This window comes from Erinaceus europaeus, chromosome 16 (assembly GCF_950295315.1).
Source record: "Erinaceus europaeus chromosome 16, mEriEur2.1, whole genome shotgun sequence".
NCBI lineage: Eukaryota > Metazoa > Chordata > Mammalia > Eulipotyphla > Erinaceidae > Erinaceus > Erinaceus europaeus.
Window position 1 is genome coordinate 18,562,696 of NC_080177.1, and position 20,513 is coordinate 18,583,208.

The 20,513-nt window shown below is 41.6% G+C and overlaps 1 protein-coding gene across 1 annotated transcript in view; it reads right to left on the reverse strand.

Annotated features, from left to right (window-relative positions):
- ATP8B4 (ATPase phospholipid transporting 8B4 (putative)) overlaps positions 1–20,513 on the reverse strand; it is a 255,344-nt gene that overhangs the window by 222,602 nt on the left and 12,229 nt on the right. Inside the window, exons 3-4 of the mRNA XM_060174644.1 lie at positions 15,864–15,935; positions 3,051–3,109 (exon numbers count right to left, since the gene is read on the reverse strand). Of these exons, the coding sequence (XP_060030627.1) occupies positions 3,051–3,109; positions 15,864–15,891 (87 nt within the window). The 5' untranslated portion in view covers positions 15,892–15,935. The remainder of the gene's footprint in view (positions 1–3,050; positions 3,110–15,863; positions 15,936–20,513) is intronic.

The following is a 20,513-nucleotide window of genomic DNA, read 5'->3' on the forward strand; positions in this document are numbered from 1 at the left end:
CTGGCTGGTCCCAAGTTGGACACTGACAAAGTCTATTCATATTTCTATGCTTTAACAATAATCAAACCCCTTTCTAAACTGTCTTTCATTAATATTAGTAGTACACTTAATCCCATTGGCTGCCTTATAAGCCACATATCATCTACAGAATCAAATCTACCAGCCTTCTTAGATCTCATAAACGTTCCATGTAATGAATTAGGTTAGATGACAGAAGATAAAGACATCCTAATGAGAGCCCCTAATATAATTTATGCAGTTGCTCACCACTGTATCATAAGTCTCTAGAAAAGTACCTGTCATTCAGGAGACAATAGTTATTCCTTTTCTCCCCACAAAGATTCACTTTATTACTTGTTAATGAGGAAAAAAAGGAAGAGAGAGTGGAGACAGAGAAAGGCAGAAAACCAGAGCTTCAGTCTGGCACATATAGTGGCAAGGATTGAACTCATGCCCCCATGCCTGAAAACCCAAGGCTTCATCCCACTGTGCTAACTCCTGGGCCAAAACATTAACCAAAAACTACCACAGAAGCCTGCTTTCCTATTAGTCCTCTATATGTTAGTGCCAAACTAGTCATCAGAATAAACTAAGCAGCAATTATTGAAAAAGAAGATATTTCATCTCCTTCTCATACCAGTAAGAAGACCAACCAGTTTTTGTTCAGGAGAGAAACAAGGTATAAATATTACCAAAAGGGAGGGAGGATATGGACAGAATATTGACCAAAGAAGAGATCCAAAAGGTTAACAGGCACATGAAAAAGTGCTCCAAGTCACTGACTGTCAGAGAAATGCAAATAAAGACAACAATGAGATACCACTTCACTCCTGTGAGAATGTCACACATCAGAAAAATAATAACAAAAACTGTTGGAGAGATTGTGGGAGCAAAGGAACCCTCCTGCACTTTAGAAATCGGCCCAACCCCTGTGGAGAACAGTCTGGAGAACTCTCAGAAGGCTGAAAATGGACCTACGCTATGACCCTGCAATTCCTCTCCTGGGGCTATATCCTAAGGAATCAAACACACCCACCCAAAAAGATCTGTGTATACCTATGTTCATAGCAGCACAATTTGTAATAGCCAAAACCTGGAAGCAACCCAGGTGTCCAACAACAGATGAGTTGCTGAGTAAGTTGTGGTATAGATACACAATGGAATACTACTCAACTATTAAGAATAATGAATTCAGGAGTCAGGAGATAATGCAGTGGCTTAAGCATAGGTGGTACAAAACACAAGGACTGGCATAAGGATCCTGGTTCAAGCCCTCAGCTCCCCACCTGCAAGGGGGTCGCTTCACAAGGGGTGAAGCAGGTCTGCAGGTGTCTGTCTTTCTCTCCCCCTGTCTTCCCCTCCTCTCTCCATTTCTCTCTGTCCTATCCAACAATGATGACATCAATAACAACAATAATAATTACAACAATAAAACAACAAGGGCAACAAAAGGGAATAAATAAATAAATATTTTTTTAAAAAGAATAATGAATTCACCTTCTTCACCTCATCTTGGATGGAGCTTGAAGGAATCATGTTAAGTGAGATAAGTCAGAAAGAGAAAGATGAATATGAGACAATCTCACGCATAGACATAAGTTGAGAAATTAGAATAGAAAGAAAAACACAAAGTAGAACGTGGACTGGGTTTGGTGTATTGCACCAAAATGAAAGACTGGGGTAGGAGGTGCTTTCATGTTGCACATGATGATGGAGGAGGACCTAAGCTGAGGGTAAGAGTGTTTCACAGAAAACTGAGAAATTCTATAAATGTACCAGTAATTGTATGTACTGTAAACCATTCATCCTCCAACAAGCAAATAAATAATTATTACTAAAGTGGCACCCAGCTATTAAAATGAATCTACAAAGAAAGTTTTCAGTGAACAGGAAATGACAGATGTTGGCGAAGTTGTGGAGAAAAGTAGACTCCACTGCACTGTTGGTGGGAATACAACTAGTGCAGTTTCTTTAGAAGACCATGGGGGCCAGGTAGTGGCACAACTGGTTGAGCTCACCTATTACAATGTGCAAAGACCCAGGTTCGAGCCCCCAGTCCCCACCTGCAAGGGGGAAGCATTACAAGGACTGCAAATGTCTCTCTGTCTCTCTCCCTCTCTACCACCCCCTTCCCTCTTGATCTCTGGCTGTCTCTACCCAATAAAGATAGTTTAAAATATTTTTTTTTAAAAAGATGACTGTGTGGAGATTCCTTAAACATATACAAAATGTAATCACCTTATGATCCAGCAATATCTCTCTTGGGCATTTAAGTGTGCTTCAAACATTAATTTGAAGGGGTCTCTGTTCATAGCTGCATTATTCACACTAGCCAGTGGGTGAATACAGCCTAAATGCTCATTGATCGATGACTGAGTAAAGTAGTTATGGAATATGTATGCATGGAATACTACTCTGCAATAAAAAAGATTATACTGTGTCTTTGGGACAAAATGGATGGAATTAAAAGTGACTGTGCTCAGCGAAATAAGTAAAGAGACAAAAGACAACTATCAGATGGTTTCACTAATATGTGGAATCTAGAGGGCTAGGAACACATGAACTTGCAAAACTGATACATATGAACTTGCAAAAGAAAAAAAAGATGGAAAAGGAGAAAGAAAAGAATAAGAACAAAAATCAATGGTAAATAGACTGATTCTAAGACTCTGTGAGAAGTATGGTGGTTATCGTTAGGAGGTAGTATTGTGAGGACATAGAACTTTGGTATTGGGTTGAACTATGTATTGTAAGCTTACAATCTTGTAACTATTAATCACAAATTAAAAGTGAAAAAAAAATAAAGTTTTCAGGGGTGGTCCGGGAGGTGGTGCAGTGGATAAAGCATTAGACTCTCAAGCGTGAGGTTCCAAGTTCAATCCCCGGCAGCCCATGTACCAGAGTGATGTCTGATTCTTTCACTCTCCTCCTATCTTTCCCATGAATAAATAAATATTTTTTTATTTTAAAAAAGAAAGCTTTCAGTAAGCCCATAAAGTTTTAAACGACATAAATCCTAACTGTCCTTAATTAGGATGTGCTGTACTCACTGCGTACTGGAACTTCTCATTATATTCACAGTCATTGGCTTTCACTACACGTTCCACTTCTAAAGAGAAAGAGAAATCAGGTATGAAATTAAAATGTTAACCCAAAACAGCATAACTCATTAAACTAGCATCACTAGGCTACTGTGATTATCATCAAGGTTGCAAGAATTCTTTCCTTTGAAATCTGAAGGGCCTTGGGTTTTTCCAGCCTAAATATTGGAACACATGCTGGAAAGTCCCAAAATGGAAAGATAAATTGTTTCTCATTGTCTTTCTGATGCCAGCCATAAAGCAAAACATTATGTGTCTCCAATTTTCACATCCCATTAATGCCACTAAGACCCCTTCTTTTAACTTAAAGTGGTTTCCAAAGGAGAAAGAACTGCTGAAAGGGAAATACTATCCTGAAAAAGATTTTTTTTTTTGCTACAAATTTAAAGAATACAATATAGCCATGCAAGAAGTAAATAGCCTTATTGTCTTAAAACCGAAGACAATGCTTCTAAATAACCCAGGTATATAGACTGGAGCTTCACTGTATCAGGAGACTAGAGACTGGGAACTGCCCATAGCTATAGTTGGTAACACACACACACACACACACACACACACACACACACACACACACACCCTTGTCTGGTAACTGCCCTTAGCTATAGTTGGTAACACACACACACACACACACACACACACACACACATCTGGGAACTGCCCTTATCTATAGTTGGCAACACACACACACACACACACACACACACACACACACCCTTGTCTGGGTACTGCCCTTAGCTATAGTTGGTAACACACATACACACACACATACACACACACCTGTCTGTAATCATATGTAAATGCCAGTACAAATAATAACATAATAGGACAACAAATGCAAAGACCATGTTAATGCAGAAATGAAAATTTCTTGAGGTCAACAAAAGATGGCACCCCCTTCTTCCCCCAACCACCATGTATCTTCAGGGTGCATTTTCATAGTAAGACCTGCAAGTTCTTGCTGCATCTTTATTGAACCGAGAGTTGATAAAAGAGTAGGAAGGGGGGGGGCAGGCAGTAGTATAACATCGTGAAGCGCAAAGACAGGCATAAGAATCTGGTTCGAGCCCAGGGCTCCCCACCTGCAGGGGGCAGCTTCACAAGTAGTGAAGCAGGTCTGCAGGTGTCTGTCTTTCTCTCCCCCTGTCTTCCCCTCCTCTCTCCATTTCTCTCTGTCCTACCCAACGACGACGACGACGATGAAATGGACGATGATGACAGCAATGGCAACAATAACAAGAGCAACAAAATGGAGAAAATAGCCTCCGGGAGCAGTGGGTTCGTAGCATAGGCACCAAACCCCAGCAATAACCCTGGAGGCAGGAAAAAAAAAAAGAGAGAGAGTAGGAAGCCGACGGCAATGATAAGGTCTGTCTGTCTCTTGCACTTTATTACACAGTATTTTAGGTAAAAATAAACCAAACTCTCAGAAGATGTGTAATTATCCATCAGTTCTTGTTCAAACAAAAATTTCTCTTTTTTTTTTTTTTTTGCCTCCAAGGTTATCTCTGGGCCTCTGTGCCAGCAATATGAATCCACTGGTCCTGGTGGCCAATTTTTCTATTGAATAGGACAGAAAGAAATTGAGAGGGGAGCAGAAGATAGAGCGGGGGGTGGGGAGAAAGATAGATACAAGGAGACCTGCTTCACCACTTGTGAAGTGACCACCCTGCAAGTGGGGAGCCTGGGCCTCAAAGCAGGACCCTTGAGCACCATGTGAACTGGGTCCTCCAAACAATAATTTCTCTAAGAAAGCCTCATAAATATGTCACTATTTGATACAACAAGCACAAAATGAGTTTAAGGGCTATGTTATATAACAAGCCTAAGGATGTCATCCCAGACATGCTGCAGAGGGCCCAGTGATAGGATCTCAGTACTCAGTCTCTGGTGAACTGAGGATACATATCAATGTACCTTGGGATAGTTAAGTCCAATAAATCGTCCTGATTATTAATTCTCTTAGTTGCTCTTATACTAAATATCAAATGACTGTAAACCTCAGAATGAACTCCCTGGAAAATACCTGAAGAGGCGCTATACTACATTGCCGACAAAGTACAGATCCTTAAGACAGAAGATCAACTTGGTATTAGCACCTGCAGTCTTTTGTAATAGGCAGGGAAACAAATAAAGACTGTTGTTCTCAACTTGTTCCACAATATAGAAAAATTAGTAATTGGGGGTCGGGTGGCAGCGCAGCGGATTAAACGCACGTGGCGCCAAGCGCAAGGACAGGCATAAGGATCCCGGTTTAAGCCCTCAGCTCCCCACCTGCAGGGGAGTCGATTCACAAGCAGTGAAGCAGGTCTGAAGGTGTCTCTCTTTCTCTCCCCCTCTCTGTCTTCCCCTCCTCTCTCCATTTCTCTCTGTCCTATCCAACAATGACAACATCAACAACAACAACAATAATAACTACAACAATAAAATAAAAGGGCAACAAAAGGGAAAATAATTTTTTTAATTCTTTAAAATAAATGTGTATTCATTTAAATAATTAGTAACTAAGTCTTCAATGTCTTACTCTATATAAGATGATGGAAATAGTCTTCACTTCCCAAAACTCATGAAGACCAATATGATATAATGTGTGCCTATGAAATACCAATGAAGTCCTTAACAGAATGTTTATCTTTGAGTAACATGGTGTTACATTCTCCAAGTTAACTAAATTAAGACACCTCACTTATTTTATGATGTAGTCATCTTTAAATCAGTTAAATGTTAGGAAAGAAGATAATTGACCTGTGCCCTGCCATCACTTCCAAAATAATTATCTGATAGAGCTAATGCTTTGTTCAAACCACTCCCAGTTTCAGACAATAAAACCATACTCACTTATGTGTGTGTGTGCAAGTACGCTTGGCTTCCATTTTTTGAGGTGAAAATAAAGAGTCAAGGATATAGCTCAACCTACCAGAGCACATAATTTGCAGGTCTACGGCTCCAGAGGTTCTAGGTTTATATCCTGGCATCACGTGATGCCAGAGCATATATATTCTCCAATAAACAAATAAATAGTAGAAAACAAGTAGAAGGAGGAAATACATCTAGCATATTCAAAAGTATTACCAGACGACTAAAAGAAAAGCCTGCAGGGGAGTCGCTTCACAGGCGGTGAAGCAGGTCTGCAGGTGTCTGTCTTTCTCTCCCCTTCTCTGTCTTCCCCTCCTCTCTCCATTTCTCTCTGTCCTATCCAACAACGACGACATCAAGAACAACAATAATACTACAACAATAAAACAACAAGGGCAACAAAAAGGAAATAAGTAAATATTTCTAAAAAAAAAAAAAACCACACCAAAAAAGTCTAAAAGATAGGGGACAGTGGGTTAAGCGCACGTGGCGCAAAGCGCAGGGACCGGCGTAAGGATCCCGGTTCGAGCCCCCGGCTCCCCACCTGCAGGGGAGTCGCTTCACGGGCGGTGAAGCAGGTCTGCAGGTGTCTATCTTTCTCTCCCCTCTCTCTCTGTCTTTCCCTCCTCTCCCCATTTCTCTCTTTCCTATCCAACAGCAAAGCAATGTCAACAATGGCAATAATAACCGCAACTAGGCTGCAACAACTAGGGCAACAAAAAGGGGGGAAAATGGCCTCCAGGAGCGGTGGATTCATGGTGCAGGCACCGAGCCCAGCAATAACCCTGGAGGGAAAAAAAAAAAAGATAGGGGAGCTGGAAATTTTTAACTGCAATCAAGATGTTGTTTGGACCCATAAAAGTGAGGGTTTGGTGGGGAAAACCTCCACTTAAGGAAGAGAGACCTGGGTCTTGAAGCAAGGGGCCCAAGATCTTCTGCCATTTCTGTGGGAGCACATTTTAAGTATTGACCACTTCTTAGTTTTGTTCCTCACAAAACTTTGAGGTGTTATCCTATGGAGAAGACTTTGTAAGTAGAAAACACTTCATTAGAGATATAAGAAAAAAAAAAAAAACTCAAATAAAGGGTGAACAAAGGAGAGCTAAGCTTGGCCGGTCAGTAAACAAGTCGCTTATACTATTATTTCTCAAGAGGGTCTGAAGTAATTTTCTGAATATTTTCAAATTGAAAATATTAGAAATTGGCAAAATTCCCATTGATTTTATGCCACATTCTCAAAGGCAACCCTAATCTGGGCTTTTTCCCCTCATACTCTGACGAAATAAACATTGGCTAGCTTCCAATTCCAGTAGGCAAGGAAAGGCAGGTCATGTTCATGTTCATCATTTTTATCTGTTTCTCTGAAGAAGTCGTAACACCTTCATACTACGTTCACAGTGAAGCATTTCTGCTAATCTAAGGAGATGAAAGCTTAGAGACCTTCCATTGGGCCCACAGCAGCTCTGAGCCCCTAATTAATAAACGTAACTATCTTTCTTTGGTTAACTCCAGAGTGTTTTGTCCTTCGCCAGTGTGGTTTAGGAGACAGCCTTCAGGCAATTGGCTCTAACTCCCTGAAATCATGGAATGATGAAGCACCACAGAGAATTTGGGGGTATCTGTATAAAACCCTAGTCGCATAAACTAATATTTCTTCAGCAAAGCTGGACCCAATCCAAAGGTTAAAAAATGTGTCCAAATACGAAGTGTCTTTGGGAGCACAGGGGCTGTTGTTAAGTTTGGGGGGAGAGGGGGTTGGGTCAGAAATTCTAATGGAAAAAAATTCCTTCAAGCCGAATCAATAATTTAAGCCATTTTCCTTTCTTAATTTTCTTTCATTCTCCCCAGTCTGATCTGTGTGGTTGGAAGCCAAAGCAATTCATTAAAGACATGAGGAAAGAACAATGAGTGGGGAAAGCTTTAAAGAAAAGAGTTCCCCAGCCTCCAAGATTCCCTGATTTGACTCCAAGAGCACATTCTGATACAATTGAAAAATATGTGTCCTAAATCAGGTTTCCTATTGAAGCCCTTTGGTGACCTGCAGCTGCTGGGACTTACTGGCATTTAAAGCAGCAAACTAAAGAGAATTGAGGCAGGAGGGGAAAAAAAAATCTTCCCATAATATATATATTTTTGTCCTCACAAAAGAGCTTGGAAACCAAGTTAGGGGATTCAAACAAATACTCAAGGGCCTGGGCTTTGTTTTCCTCTTGGCTGAGCCAATTTGCTCATCAGGTCCAGATATTTGAAAAAGTTGATTTATTAGGAGCCTTATTCCTCTGCGGCTTACTATAGCTTCATGAAGAAATACAAGAATGTTGACCAGTTCGTTCTGCTTCTAGCATATGTGAATTGTGCTGTGCACGTGACAGGTAAAACTGGTAAAAACAAAATCTTTGCATAAACCCTTAATATAGTTTTCTGTTGATATAAATCCAGGAGAGCTAAGACTCACTTGTTAAGTGATGGAAACAACAGCAGCAGACATTTACTGAGCACATGCTATCAGCTAGACACTATGTGAAGTGTTTCAAATGCATTGTTCTATTAATCCTCCAAATATGTACCGATTGGGCACAAGCAATCCGAGCTCCCCTCTACAACTGAGGAGGGAAGAGGTTTAGGAAGATTATGCAATCTAATCCTGATTCACCCATCGCACAGAGAGCTGCCTCCCTTGTTACAGGAGCCTGGAGGAGTATGACGGTGTATGAAGATGGTAGGTGACACTGTAGGGAGAGGAGTGGGGAACTGTGTGTGGGCGTCTGTGTCCAGAGGTCAAGTGGAAGCAGGGAACTTAACTCACTGAATGTGAGAGTCCAGGATGTCCCGCAGATCACAAGTCCCACCCTCATTAACCTTTATGGAACTGACTACTTAAATGTTGCTGTTCCCAACTGTCCTAGGTTCCACTCTGGAGGACTTCTGGAGAACTCTGCCTCCTCCTTCAAACCATTGGGCAACTCTGACACCCCCCTGTCCAAGACATTTTCTCAAATCTCTGTTCAAAATGCACTTTTTTTTTTAATCCTTTCTCCTAGGCTCCCAGTTTGAGGTGGTTTATTTATCCACATTATGTTACAAATGGATTTTTTTTTTTACCCACAGGGGAAAAAAAAGGTATTTTCATGGATTGTGTCAAGGTCAAAATGTTTCCTGCAACAGACAATAACTATAGCTCTATAGCATCTTTCATCTAAATGAAGAATAAATAAATCAGGATCTACCTCCAAGGATCAAAAAAAGCCTTAAGGGAGCTGATGGATATTTAATTTTCTACTTAGAGGCACAGTTCACTCATCTGTGGGGAAGCAGGTCATCTGTCACAACATGAGAAGAAAGAAGCCCAGGTGGAGAAGACCCTCAAGGAGGAACTCTGAGGCCATCTCTTTCCCCCTCAGTGGTGATACCTCAGGGGTTACACAGGAAGCTGTGTTTGCCAAAGTCTGACTGTCATTTTGAGTAGCATGAAATGATATGTTGAGATTCTTAAGCACATACTGGCTTATGTGTCTTAAATCTCTGCATTCATGTGGTAAGTAAAATCTGCTGGAACCAAGACCAAATGATTTATTCCAGAAATATTTATTGAACTCTGTTGAGCAAGGCTCTAATTCTAGACAATAAAGGAAAAACAAACAAGGCAGCACTCCGCCTTCAAAGGGTGGACGTTTCCACAAACACCCACACAGCAGGGAAGACAGGAGAAGCCTGTGAGCCATGAGAGTCAGAAGGGAGCAAAATCCAGATGAGGGGAGCAGGGCCGCCTGACCCAGAAAGACAGCACTGAAGGAAGTCAGCTTACAGTGTGCTGGGTTCTTTGGTCAAGAATTCCCTGTAAGAAGCTGAATGCAGTCATTTACTGAAAAGAGAAGTTTGGTAGAGGTACTCTTGTCATCTAAGATGGTGTGAAGCATGGGCTTTGCACAAGGCAACTCTCATCAGCTCTTCTTCTAAGCAGAACATTAGACCAAGTATAAAAAGACTGAAAGAGGTCTGAAGAGATAGCTCACCAGGTAGAGCATGTGGTTAGTTATGTGTGCAGATGCATCACCAGGGAAAGCTCCAGTGCTGTGGTGTCTTTACCTCTTTCTTTTTGTGTCTCCTCTCTCCTCTCTCTTGCTCTCTCTCTCTCTCTCTCCTTGACTCTCTGTCTCTCTTTCTGAATGAAAAAGGTAGCCCTGAAAGTACTGAAATTGTACATGTGCAAGACCCCAGCTTCCCCTCCTCCCAACTACTTAATCAAGAAGAAGATTTACTATTGAATTGTTATTTTACATTTAGAGAAGTTTAGCATCAAATTAAATTTCTGAAGCATCCAATCCAGCTGCTAAATAGATTTTGGATATGTATATACAAATTGATTTTAAAGAGTAAGATCAAACATGTCAAGACCCTGCAACAACAGTTTCTGCTGGAAACTTATCTCTTCGGAATCTAGTTAATCTTATATTTGCTTAATTAAGATCAGACCAGTGATTGGATATGAATAATTTTATCTGAAAATGAAAAAAAAATGATGGCACTAATTCTAGATTGCTAGACTGGCACTGGGAATATGAAAGTGTTATCCCAAAGGGCACAAGTAATAAATTGGAGGTATAAACTACATTGAGATTGATTTTAGCTCAATGAGGCTAAATGTTGCAATGAATTAAGTGTCCAACAACAAAGGAACACAGTGCACCATGGAATAATTGCCCATAGAAGTAAGTCAACCTGGAGTTGGGCAGTAGTGCAGCGGGTTAAATGCACATGGCACCTAGGGCATGAACCTGTGTAAAGGTTCGAGCCCCCGGCTCTCCACCTACAGAGGACTCGCTTCACAAGTAGTGAAACAGGTCTGCAGGTATCTATCTTTTTCTCCCCCTCTGTCTTCCCCTCTTCTCTCCATTTCTCTCTGTCTTATCCAACAACAGCGGCATCAATAAAACAACAAGGGCAACAAAAAGGTAATAAATAAATAAATATTAAAAAAGAAGAAGTAAGTTAACCACCTGTTAGAGACAGTTGGAAAGCCAAGGTCTCAGACAAACACTGGTCTAGCCTTTAGTCTCTAGGAAGCCCACTATCAAATGAGAGGGGGGAAAATATAATAAATTGAGTACATATCCATGGAAGAAAAAAAAACTATATAATAGACTGTCCCTACCTAACTAGAGGCATATGACAAGACATGTATTTTCTGGTTTAGATAATATACTTTATAAAATAAACAATTTATACGACTAAGCTAGGCCAATTACTCAATCCAAAAACAAATGAACCAAAGTTATATCTAACTGTATGAACTTAGTTTTAAATGTTGGTATATTCAACTAGTTTGAAAGGACATATGCACACCCATGTTTACAGATGCCATGATTCAGAACAGCCAAAATATAGAAGCAACATAAAATTTCATTGACAGATGGTTGGAAAAAGAAGTAGAGCCCAGGCAGTGGTGCACTGGGTAGAATGCACATGTTACAATGTGCAAGGACCCCAGTTCAAGCCCCTGGTCCCCACCTGCAGGTGGGGGGAAGCTTCATGAGTGGTGAAGCAGTGCTGCAGGTATCTCTCTTTTCATCTCCCTCATTATCTCCCCCTTCCCTCTCAACTGCTTTCTGCCTATACCTAAAATAAGTAAATAAATAATGTTTCTTAATGTTACAGGACATATACTTAATGGACTACTACACAGCAATTAAGACAATATTGTGTCCTTCAGGATGGCTATTTATGCTTAGTGAAGTATGTAAGAGGAAACTACCTGATGATTTCACATATCTGGATGTAAAGTACTGAAATACAGGTGGCTAGGTGGTGGTGAACTTGATTGAGTGCACACTGAACCATGTGCAAGGACCTGGGTTCAAGCCTCCACTCCCCATCTGCATGGAGAACACTTCGCAAGCAGTGAAGCAAGTCTACAGGTTTCTCTCTCTCTCTCTCTCTCTCTCTCTCTCTCTATATATATATATATATATATGTATGTATGTATATATATATATATATCCCATGCCCTTCTCAATTTCTCTCTGTCCTATCAAATACAATAGAAAAATAAATAAATAAGTAAATAGAATGTTTAAAAACCAATTGCAATATATGAACTTGAAAAAAAAGTAAGCAACCAACCTATTTTTTAAATTTATTTTCCCTTTTGTTGCCCTTGTTTTTTTATTATTGTTGTAGTTATTCTTGTTGTTGTTATTGCTGTCATCGTTGTTAGATAGGACAGAGAGAAATGAAGAGAGGAGGGGAAGACGGGGGAGAGAAAGACAGAACTGCTTCACTGCCTGTGAAGCGACTCCCCTGCAGGTGGAGAGTCGGGGGCTCCAACCGGGATCCTTATGCTGGCCCTTCCGCTTTACACCACGTGCGCTTAAACTGCTGCACTACCACCCGACTCCCCCAACCTATCTTTAATACCTTGGGAGAACTATGGTAGTTTTTGTGGGGAGGGGTGTGGGAACACACAGAACGTTAATAGTGGGAGTGGTGTGGAAATACATCCCTATTGTGTTATATTCTTGTAAATCACTATCAAACCACTAGTAAAAATCGTAATACATTTCTAACAATGACCTTTTTTTGAAAAATTAAATCGCCTACAATCTTAGACGAAGGAGACCAGAAGCAACTGGTCTTCTAAGTATATAAGATACAGTTATTTATAAATAGCATCAAATGACATAAATCACGGTAAGGTCTTGTATGGCACAGTAAATCTTAACCATGGGATTTTCAAAGTCAAGCAAATTCCCAAATAGCTTGGTTATAATAATAACTATCTATTGCCTTCTTAAACTCTAACATAGCAAGGAGCCTTCCTCATTCTCCATCAAACCCATGTTTCTCTCAGTACTGGAATTTCCGAGGCACAACTCATGCTTCTCTTCTTCATTTGATACTGCATCTGCCGATCTCAACCAATTCAGTGCAACCAGTAACACTTTGACAAGCTTCACTTCAGACTGTGTCCAGAGATATCAGGTGTGGGGTATCAACCCTTCGGCTCCATTACTCTGGTGAGATCTTTCCTTGCTCATAAGGCTCATTAATTCCATTTTGAGTGGAGCACTGCCTAACAAAGCCTCAAAATCTATAGACCAGGGCCCATGAGATAGGACACATGTGCACACGTAGCCAGAAGTTAGGGGAAAATATATGCCTTAAAGTAAAAGTGCACAATAGTTTGCAGTGACGCAATACCGCAGCAAACAAGTAGAAAGACCTAAAATAATCCACCAATCACAACCTAACCAACGCAACGATTGCCACCTCAACATGCTTCACCTCAGACTGTGTCCAGAGACTTCACGTGTGGAATGACAACCCTTCAGCTACATTACTTGGGTGAGACCTTTCCTTTTATAGTACACTCTAATTTCATCTCAGGTGGTTCACCTTCTAACAAAGTCCCATAACCTAGATATACACCAGTTTCTGTGAGAGAGAGCTTATGTTCACACGTATCCATGAACTACTGCAAAATATATACCTGAAAGCAGAAGTACACTAGAGTTTGCAGTGAGTACCTCCCTAATACTTCCTCTCCACTATTCCAAGCTTGGGACCCATGATTGCTCAACAATTTGTTTGGCTTCGTATGTTAACTCTCTTTTCAATCACCAGGTTCCAGATGCCACCAGGATGCTGGCCAGGCTTCCCTGGATTGAAGACCCCACCAATGTGTCCTGGAGCTCAGCTTCCCCAGAGACACACCTTACTAGGGAAAGAGAGAGGCAGACTGGGAGTATGGACCGACCAGTCAACGCCCTTGTTCAGCGGGGAAGCAATTACAGAAGCCAGACCTTCTACCTTCTGCAACCCTCAATGACCCTGGGTCCATGCTCCCAGAGGGCTAGAGAATGGGAAAGCTATCATGGGAGGGGGTGGGTTAAGGAGATTGGGTGGTGGGAATTGTGTGGAGTTGTACCCCTCCTACCTTATGGTTTTGTTCGTTAATCCTTTCTTAAATAAAAAATTTAAAAAAAAAAGAAAGACCTAAAAAAAGACACCATAAAGTACTTAATCAAATAGTTTCTCCTTAGACCTAGATACCCTTCTCACTTCCTATTTCACTTCCATAAATCACTCTAAGTTCATCTGTGTCGGATAGAGTTAGGACTACAAAAGCTGGATAAGGGCAAGAGACCAACACACTTTAATGATGGTCCATTTAGTCACTATCAGACCACCCCATCATCTAGGGCCCTAGACGGGGAGTTCTGGGATACCCACACAGATATGATGGGCCTAGACCTCTAACAGATCCCTTTCTCCACCATCACTGGTCATTTCCATAAGGAACAAAATCATAAACCCTCTTGTGGGCCTCTAAAGGACCTTGCCTTCAATGTAGAACAAGGTAGGGGCTGTCCCACTCAAGGGGACAACATACTCTGCCACTCAAGGAAGATTGGTCCTGAGGTGAGTGCAACCTAGAATGTTCCTAGCTATGATCATGAGATGTGATCTCAGACCTACATGGATGCAGAGGTTACATGGGCTCCTGAATATGAACAGACGTGGGCTCCAGATCAGATTGATGGGGTCTATAGTTAACAATATTTATATACTTTCCCCATATTTAGGAGCTAATCTCTGCCCTGATCCAGCTTTCTAGTTCTACTTCCAACTCTGACATCCTCTCCTCAGACAATACCTTCAGCCCACCTGCATGTTAGCTGTCAGACTCAGGCAAAAATTAGTAAAGTTACGGACCACTTGGAATATACCTAAAATAGACTTCCTAGCTTCTTCCAACATAAAGACCCCAAATCTTATCTGCTATATTCTTGCCTCTAGGTTCCTGATTATCAAAAAAATTGTTCTGCTTTATATCTTAATGCTTTTCAGCCACCAAGTTGCAGATGCTACCATGACACCAACCTGGTTGACTTCCCTGGACAGATAACCTCACCAATATATCCTGGAACCCCACCTCTCCAGAGCCCTACCCCACTACGGAAAGATAGAAACTGGCTGGAAGTATGGACTGGCCTGCCAACGCCCAATGGAGAATCAATTACAGAAGCCAGACCTTCCACCTTCTGCATCCCATAATGATCCTGGGTCTATACTCCCAGAGGGTTAAAGAATAGGAGAGCTTCCAATGAAGGGGATGGGATGTTGAGCTCTAGTGGTGGGAATTGTATGGAACTGTACCCCTCTTATCCTATGGTCTAGTCAATCAAAATTAAATTAATTAAAAAATCGTAATGTTGGGGGACTTCTGGGAGGTGAGGTATGGCCATGGAATAACTGGGATCAAATCGCCTCTCCTCCCAAAACAACAAATAAATACAACAAGAGAGCCAACTGAAGTCATAATCTACAGCTGAAAGTTCTGCAGCCTCAGGTGGGTACTCGCGTGTGGCTGAAGCAAAAAGGAGCACGGGCAAGGGTTGAAGAACAGCAAAGTCAAATCAGAGCTCTGGGTGGCCCAGGCAACAAGGCCAAGGACTCAGACTGTGGCAGGGGTGGGGCAGGGCTAGAGGGGCTATTGGGCATTGCGGACCCAGTGCACGATGGTGAAGAAGGACTTAAGTTGATTGTGGGACTCGTGTCCAGATACTTATCAGGGAAGCATGAGAAATTGGTACCCATGTGCCAATGACTACCTTGTAAATTATTTACCTAATAAAACAATTTTCATAATTTAGAAATGATAATTAAGGCAAAAAAATGATAAAATTTGTATTTGTGGGCCAGAGAGAAGGCTCACCAATAAGGTGGTGCTGCAGCATCGCTCCCTCTCTCTGTCTCTGTCTCTCTTCCCCTCTCTGTCTCTCTACGGGAATGAAAACATGGCCTAGACCAGTGACATCATACATGTGAGGGGCTCCACCTTCACAAAAAAAGGAATGAAATAAAGATCATATTTGCTTTGTGTCATCAGAAGAACTCAATACTTACCAAGCAATTTCTTTTTACTGCCAAACATTGTTGCACCTGATTAATTTTTCACGAGGCTTCAACCACTGACCTCTATAAGAAAACAGGTGAAATGCACAGCATTAGTAGTTGGGAAAAAAAATACTCATTAACACTAAATTCTTATCTTCTGACATTGTCCTGATGCTCAGAAAATAATTGACACAGTTAGGAATAACTGACTGTGTTTGCCAGGCTTAAATCTAGCCATATCAGAATAATTCTATATAAAAGTGACCTATTTGGCCTTCAAGGTTCTTTTATTATTTTTATTGGATAGAGACAGCCAGAAATTGAGAGGAAGGGGGAAAGAGAGGGAGAAGGAGAGAGTGAGAGAGAAAGAGAGAGAGAGAGAGACAGAGAAGCTTTCCCTCTGCAGGTGGGGACCTTGAACTTCAGTCCTTGCACATTGTATCATGCACTCAACCAGGTGTGCCACAACCTCCACCAGCGTTTTTTTTTTTTTTAAGATTTTGTTTATTTACTAATGAGAAAGATAGGAGGAGAGAAAGAAAGGACCAGACATCACCCTGGTACATGTGCTGCTGGGGACTGAACTCAGGACCTCATACTTGAGAGTCCAAAACTTAAATCCACTGTACCACCTCCTGGACCCAGCCTTCAAGTTCTTTAATCAGGTGTTTGTGTTCAAGAGCTCTTGTTGCTACAGTTTATACCTACTGTCAAATGTCCTGCATTTCTCTGAAAGACAACTGCAGGATTGATTCATTCATATGTGCAATATAAAAAATTGAAACACATGAACTTGTTAAAAAGGGCAAGAAAGAGAGAGGAGGGAGAGGGACCCAGTGGTGGCACACCTGAGTGAGCATACACATGACAATGGTCAAACCTAAGTTTAAGCTCCCAGTCCCGCTTGCAGGGGGAAAGGCTGGTTGAGTGCACGTTACAATGTGCAAGGACCAAAGTTCAAGGTCCCTACCTGCAAGGAGAAAGCTTCACGTGTGGTGAAGCAGGACTGCAGGTGATACACACACACACACACACACACACCACTGCAGGTCTCTCTTCTGCTTTCCCTCTATCTCCTCCTTCCCTCTCAGTTCCTTGTAGGGAGGAAGCAAGACCCAGGAGGAGGGGAGAAGGGACAGAACTGGGGTGGTGAAGGCAGTGTGGAACTATCCCCCCCCCCACAACCTCCTGATCTTATCAGCCATTATTAAATCACTAATAAGAATTTGGAAAAAAAATTTAATCTGTTTGCATTATTATCATGCACAGTGCTCCATTTCATTTGCTACCAGAACTGAGCCACATTTTTCTCATGTACCACAAACCCCATGAATCAGATTCTCAAGGGTGATGTTCAGCATTTGCCTTTGAGCCCTGCACCATAGGGGTTCCCCCTCACAGACAGAGCCCAGAACCACTGCTAGGTGACAGGAATCACATGTGGAAGGATGTTATCAGCCAGGATCTACAGAAACAACATGCAAGTCAGAACATTTCAATTCACACTCCTGTGAATCATCTCCTCTGGGTAGTTACAAAAGCAACCCAGAACCATATCATTATTCTCTTTCACTTCTTACCTACATGTGGTCTAATTTCCTTCTAATGGTAAACTCTAAATATTTCAGCTGAGTAAATAAAGGGACAAAGACATGATTTCTAATATTTAGGGACCAAAAGATAGCAGAAAAGAACATCAGAAGCTGGAGAGATAGCATAATGTTTCTGCAAATGATTTTCATGCTTGAGGCTCTGAGGTTCCAAGTTCAATCCCCAACACCACCACCACCAACACCAGACCTGAGCAGTGTCTGGTCTTTCTGTCTGTCTCTTTGTCTCTCTCTCTCTCTCTCTCTCTCTCTCTGTGTGTGTGTGTGTGTGTGTGTGTGTGTGTGTGTGTCCCTCTCTCACTCTCATTAAAGTAAATAAATAAAATATTTATAAAAAGAATGTCAGTAGCTTTGCAAATACATGATGGCAAGGCAGAGGAACTAACTGAAGCATGATTCTTTAGCTAGGAAGAGAAATGATTGGCCTGCTCCTGCTCTAAGAACTATCATACAGGACACAGTGAACATACATAAAGAAGAAGTTGGTCAGTCATATAGAGACCAGAGGACAGGAAGAGAAATGCCTCGAGTTTAGCAGTTACAAGAAAGGAAACTACAGAGGAAGTTCATCCGTTCATCCGCGCCCATTACCCTACTACGAATCTCCCAGTCTAATAAGCCTGAAACCGTCATCTCTCTCCTTGTTTGACATCCAGATCCATGAGTTCCCATCCATGACTTCCAGGAAAAGCAGCGGCCTGCTGAAGGCTCAGCTATCTGTCTCCACATGTGTCTGACCAATGAGACAGTTTGTGGTTTCCCTTGCTTCTCTGGGGATTGATTATTAAAATTGAGAAATCCAAGCAAGAAAATCGGGGCACTGCTACCAAATGCTGCTACAATAAGTACAGGATCAAATATAGCCCATCAATAACTCTTCTGTTCCTCTCCATATCTTCTATAAACTACCACCCAGGCTGCCCAAGAAAAGCCCTCCTGCTCACTCCTCACCTCTCTCTCTGGCCCAATCTAGTCAGCCATTGTCCCTAGAACATGCCTACTGATATGTGATTGCTTTTTCTCTGCATTTCTTCTAACAGGTCTCTTGACTGAGCTTTGGCTACCCAAAGATTGAGTCCACAGTAAAGTCAAAATCACCATTATAAAAGGTCAGTGACATCATCTCACATCCCTGCTTAATACTCACCAGCTACCTCTCATAGATCTTAGAAAGAAAGCAAATTCTAACATGATTCCTTGGAGCCTCCACAGTCTGGGCCTTTCTCATCTTTCTAACTTGACTTCTCCTGGCTGTCCCTATTCTGCCCCGACACCCACTCTCATTTAAGGTCCCACGCAGCCGCTTTCATCTGAAGGACTTTCACACATGCTATTCTGTTTTGCCTGTAATCACCTAATCCCACTTCCAATCATCTCAACTAGGGCCAGGGAGATAGAATGATGGTAATGCAAGAAGACTTTCATGTCTGAGGCTCCACAGTCCCAGGTTTAGTCTGTGGAACTACCATAAACCAGAGCTGAGCAGCACTGTGGTATAATAAATAAATAAATAAATAAATAAATAAATAAATAAATAAATGCAAAAAAGTCTTCTCAACTAAACTCCAACTCATATTTCCAACATCAACTCAGCATCACTTCCTTCTAACAGGCCTCCCCCACACCTCCAAATCAGAAATAAGAGAAGTGCTCTTGATGTGTTCTCACAGAAACCAGAGCTTCCCCTGTCAGAGTGCTATCACTCTAGCATTTACTGATTCTGGATATTTCTCCATTAGTACACAAATCCCAAGGAGGCAAGGGCCACATCTGTTTTGTCCAGAGTTGCCTCTCCAATATATCTAAAGCATGCCTGCCTTGTGGCAATATTCAATAAACATATGCTAAGTGACAGAATGAAAAATGTCTGCATCTATGAGGAACAAAACAAGTGCTTCCCAATGTTAAAGCTATTTTTCTTTAAGCAATTAACCTTTTCTTTCATTTTTTTAATTGCCACCTGGGTGATTGCTGGGGCTCGGTGCCTACATGACAAATCCACCACTCCTGGAAGCCTTTTTCTTTTTTTAATAGAGACAGAAATTAAAAGGAAAGGGGCACAGAAAGGGAAAGAGATAGCATGACACCTGCAGCACAACTTCGCCACTCATGAAGCTCCCCTGCAGATGAGGACCAGAGACTTGAGTCCAGGTCCTTGCACATGGTAACACGTGTGCTGTTGCCCAACTCTCAGCAATTAATATTTTCCAGACCCCAGGCCCAAGTACTAGCATGTCTTGAGTCTTTCTTATGCTAGTCCTTGCACTTTGTGTCACGTGCACTTAACCCCCTGGGCTACCTCTTGAGTCTTTCTAAGCTGGAGGCCACTACACTCATTACAATATTTGCTCAGCAACAGAAAAGTCATGATTGGCAACTAGAAGAGAATAATTTCAAAAATAGGGAAATTTATAATTGTGGAGGATAAGGATGACAGGATAACTCTGCCTTTAAAAACAGACACAAGGGGAGTCGGGCTGTAGTGCAGCGGGTTAAGCGCAGGTGGCGCAAAGCACAAGGACCGGCATAAGGATCCCGGTTCGAACCCCGGCTCCCCACCTGCAGGGGAGTAGCTTCACAGGCGGTGAAGCAGGTCTTCAGGTGTCTATCTTTCTCTCCTCCTCTCTGTCTTCCCCTCCTCTCTCCATTTCTCTCTGTCCTATCCAACAATGACAATAACAATAATAACTACAACAATAAAACAACAAGGGCAACAAAAGGGAATAAATAAATAAAATATTTTTAAAAAAAACAGACACAAAAAGAATTTTTTTATAAAGATTTCCCATGAGATGGCATGGACAAACATGATTTTCATATATACTCATTCAAAAAAAAACACACAAATAACACACAAAAATGGCAGTAGAGGAGAAGGTAAATGAATTCTGTGACAATGACACTTGTATCCGATGGCCCCATCTGGCCAGAAGACTAAGACTCATCAGCCAGTGCTAAACCAGCTTGTTAGGGCTTGAAAATGATCTTTGGAGAATAAGTGAACATGCTCTGGTTTCACGGGTTCCAAGTCCCTGGAGAAAGCAAAAGG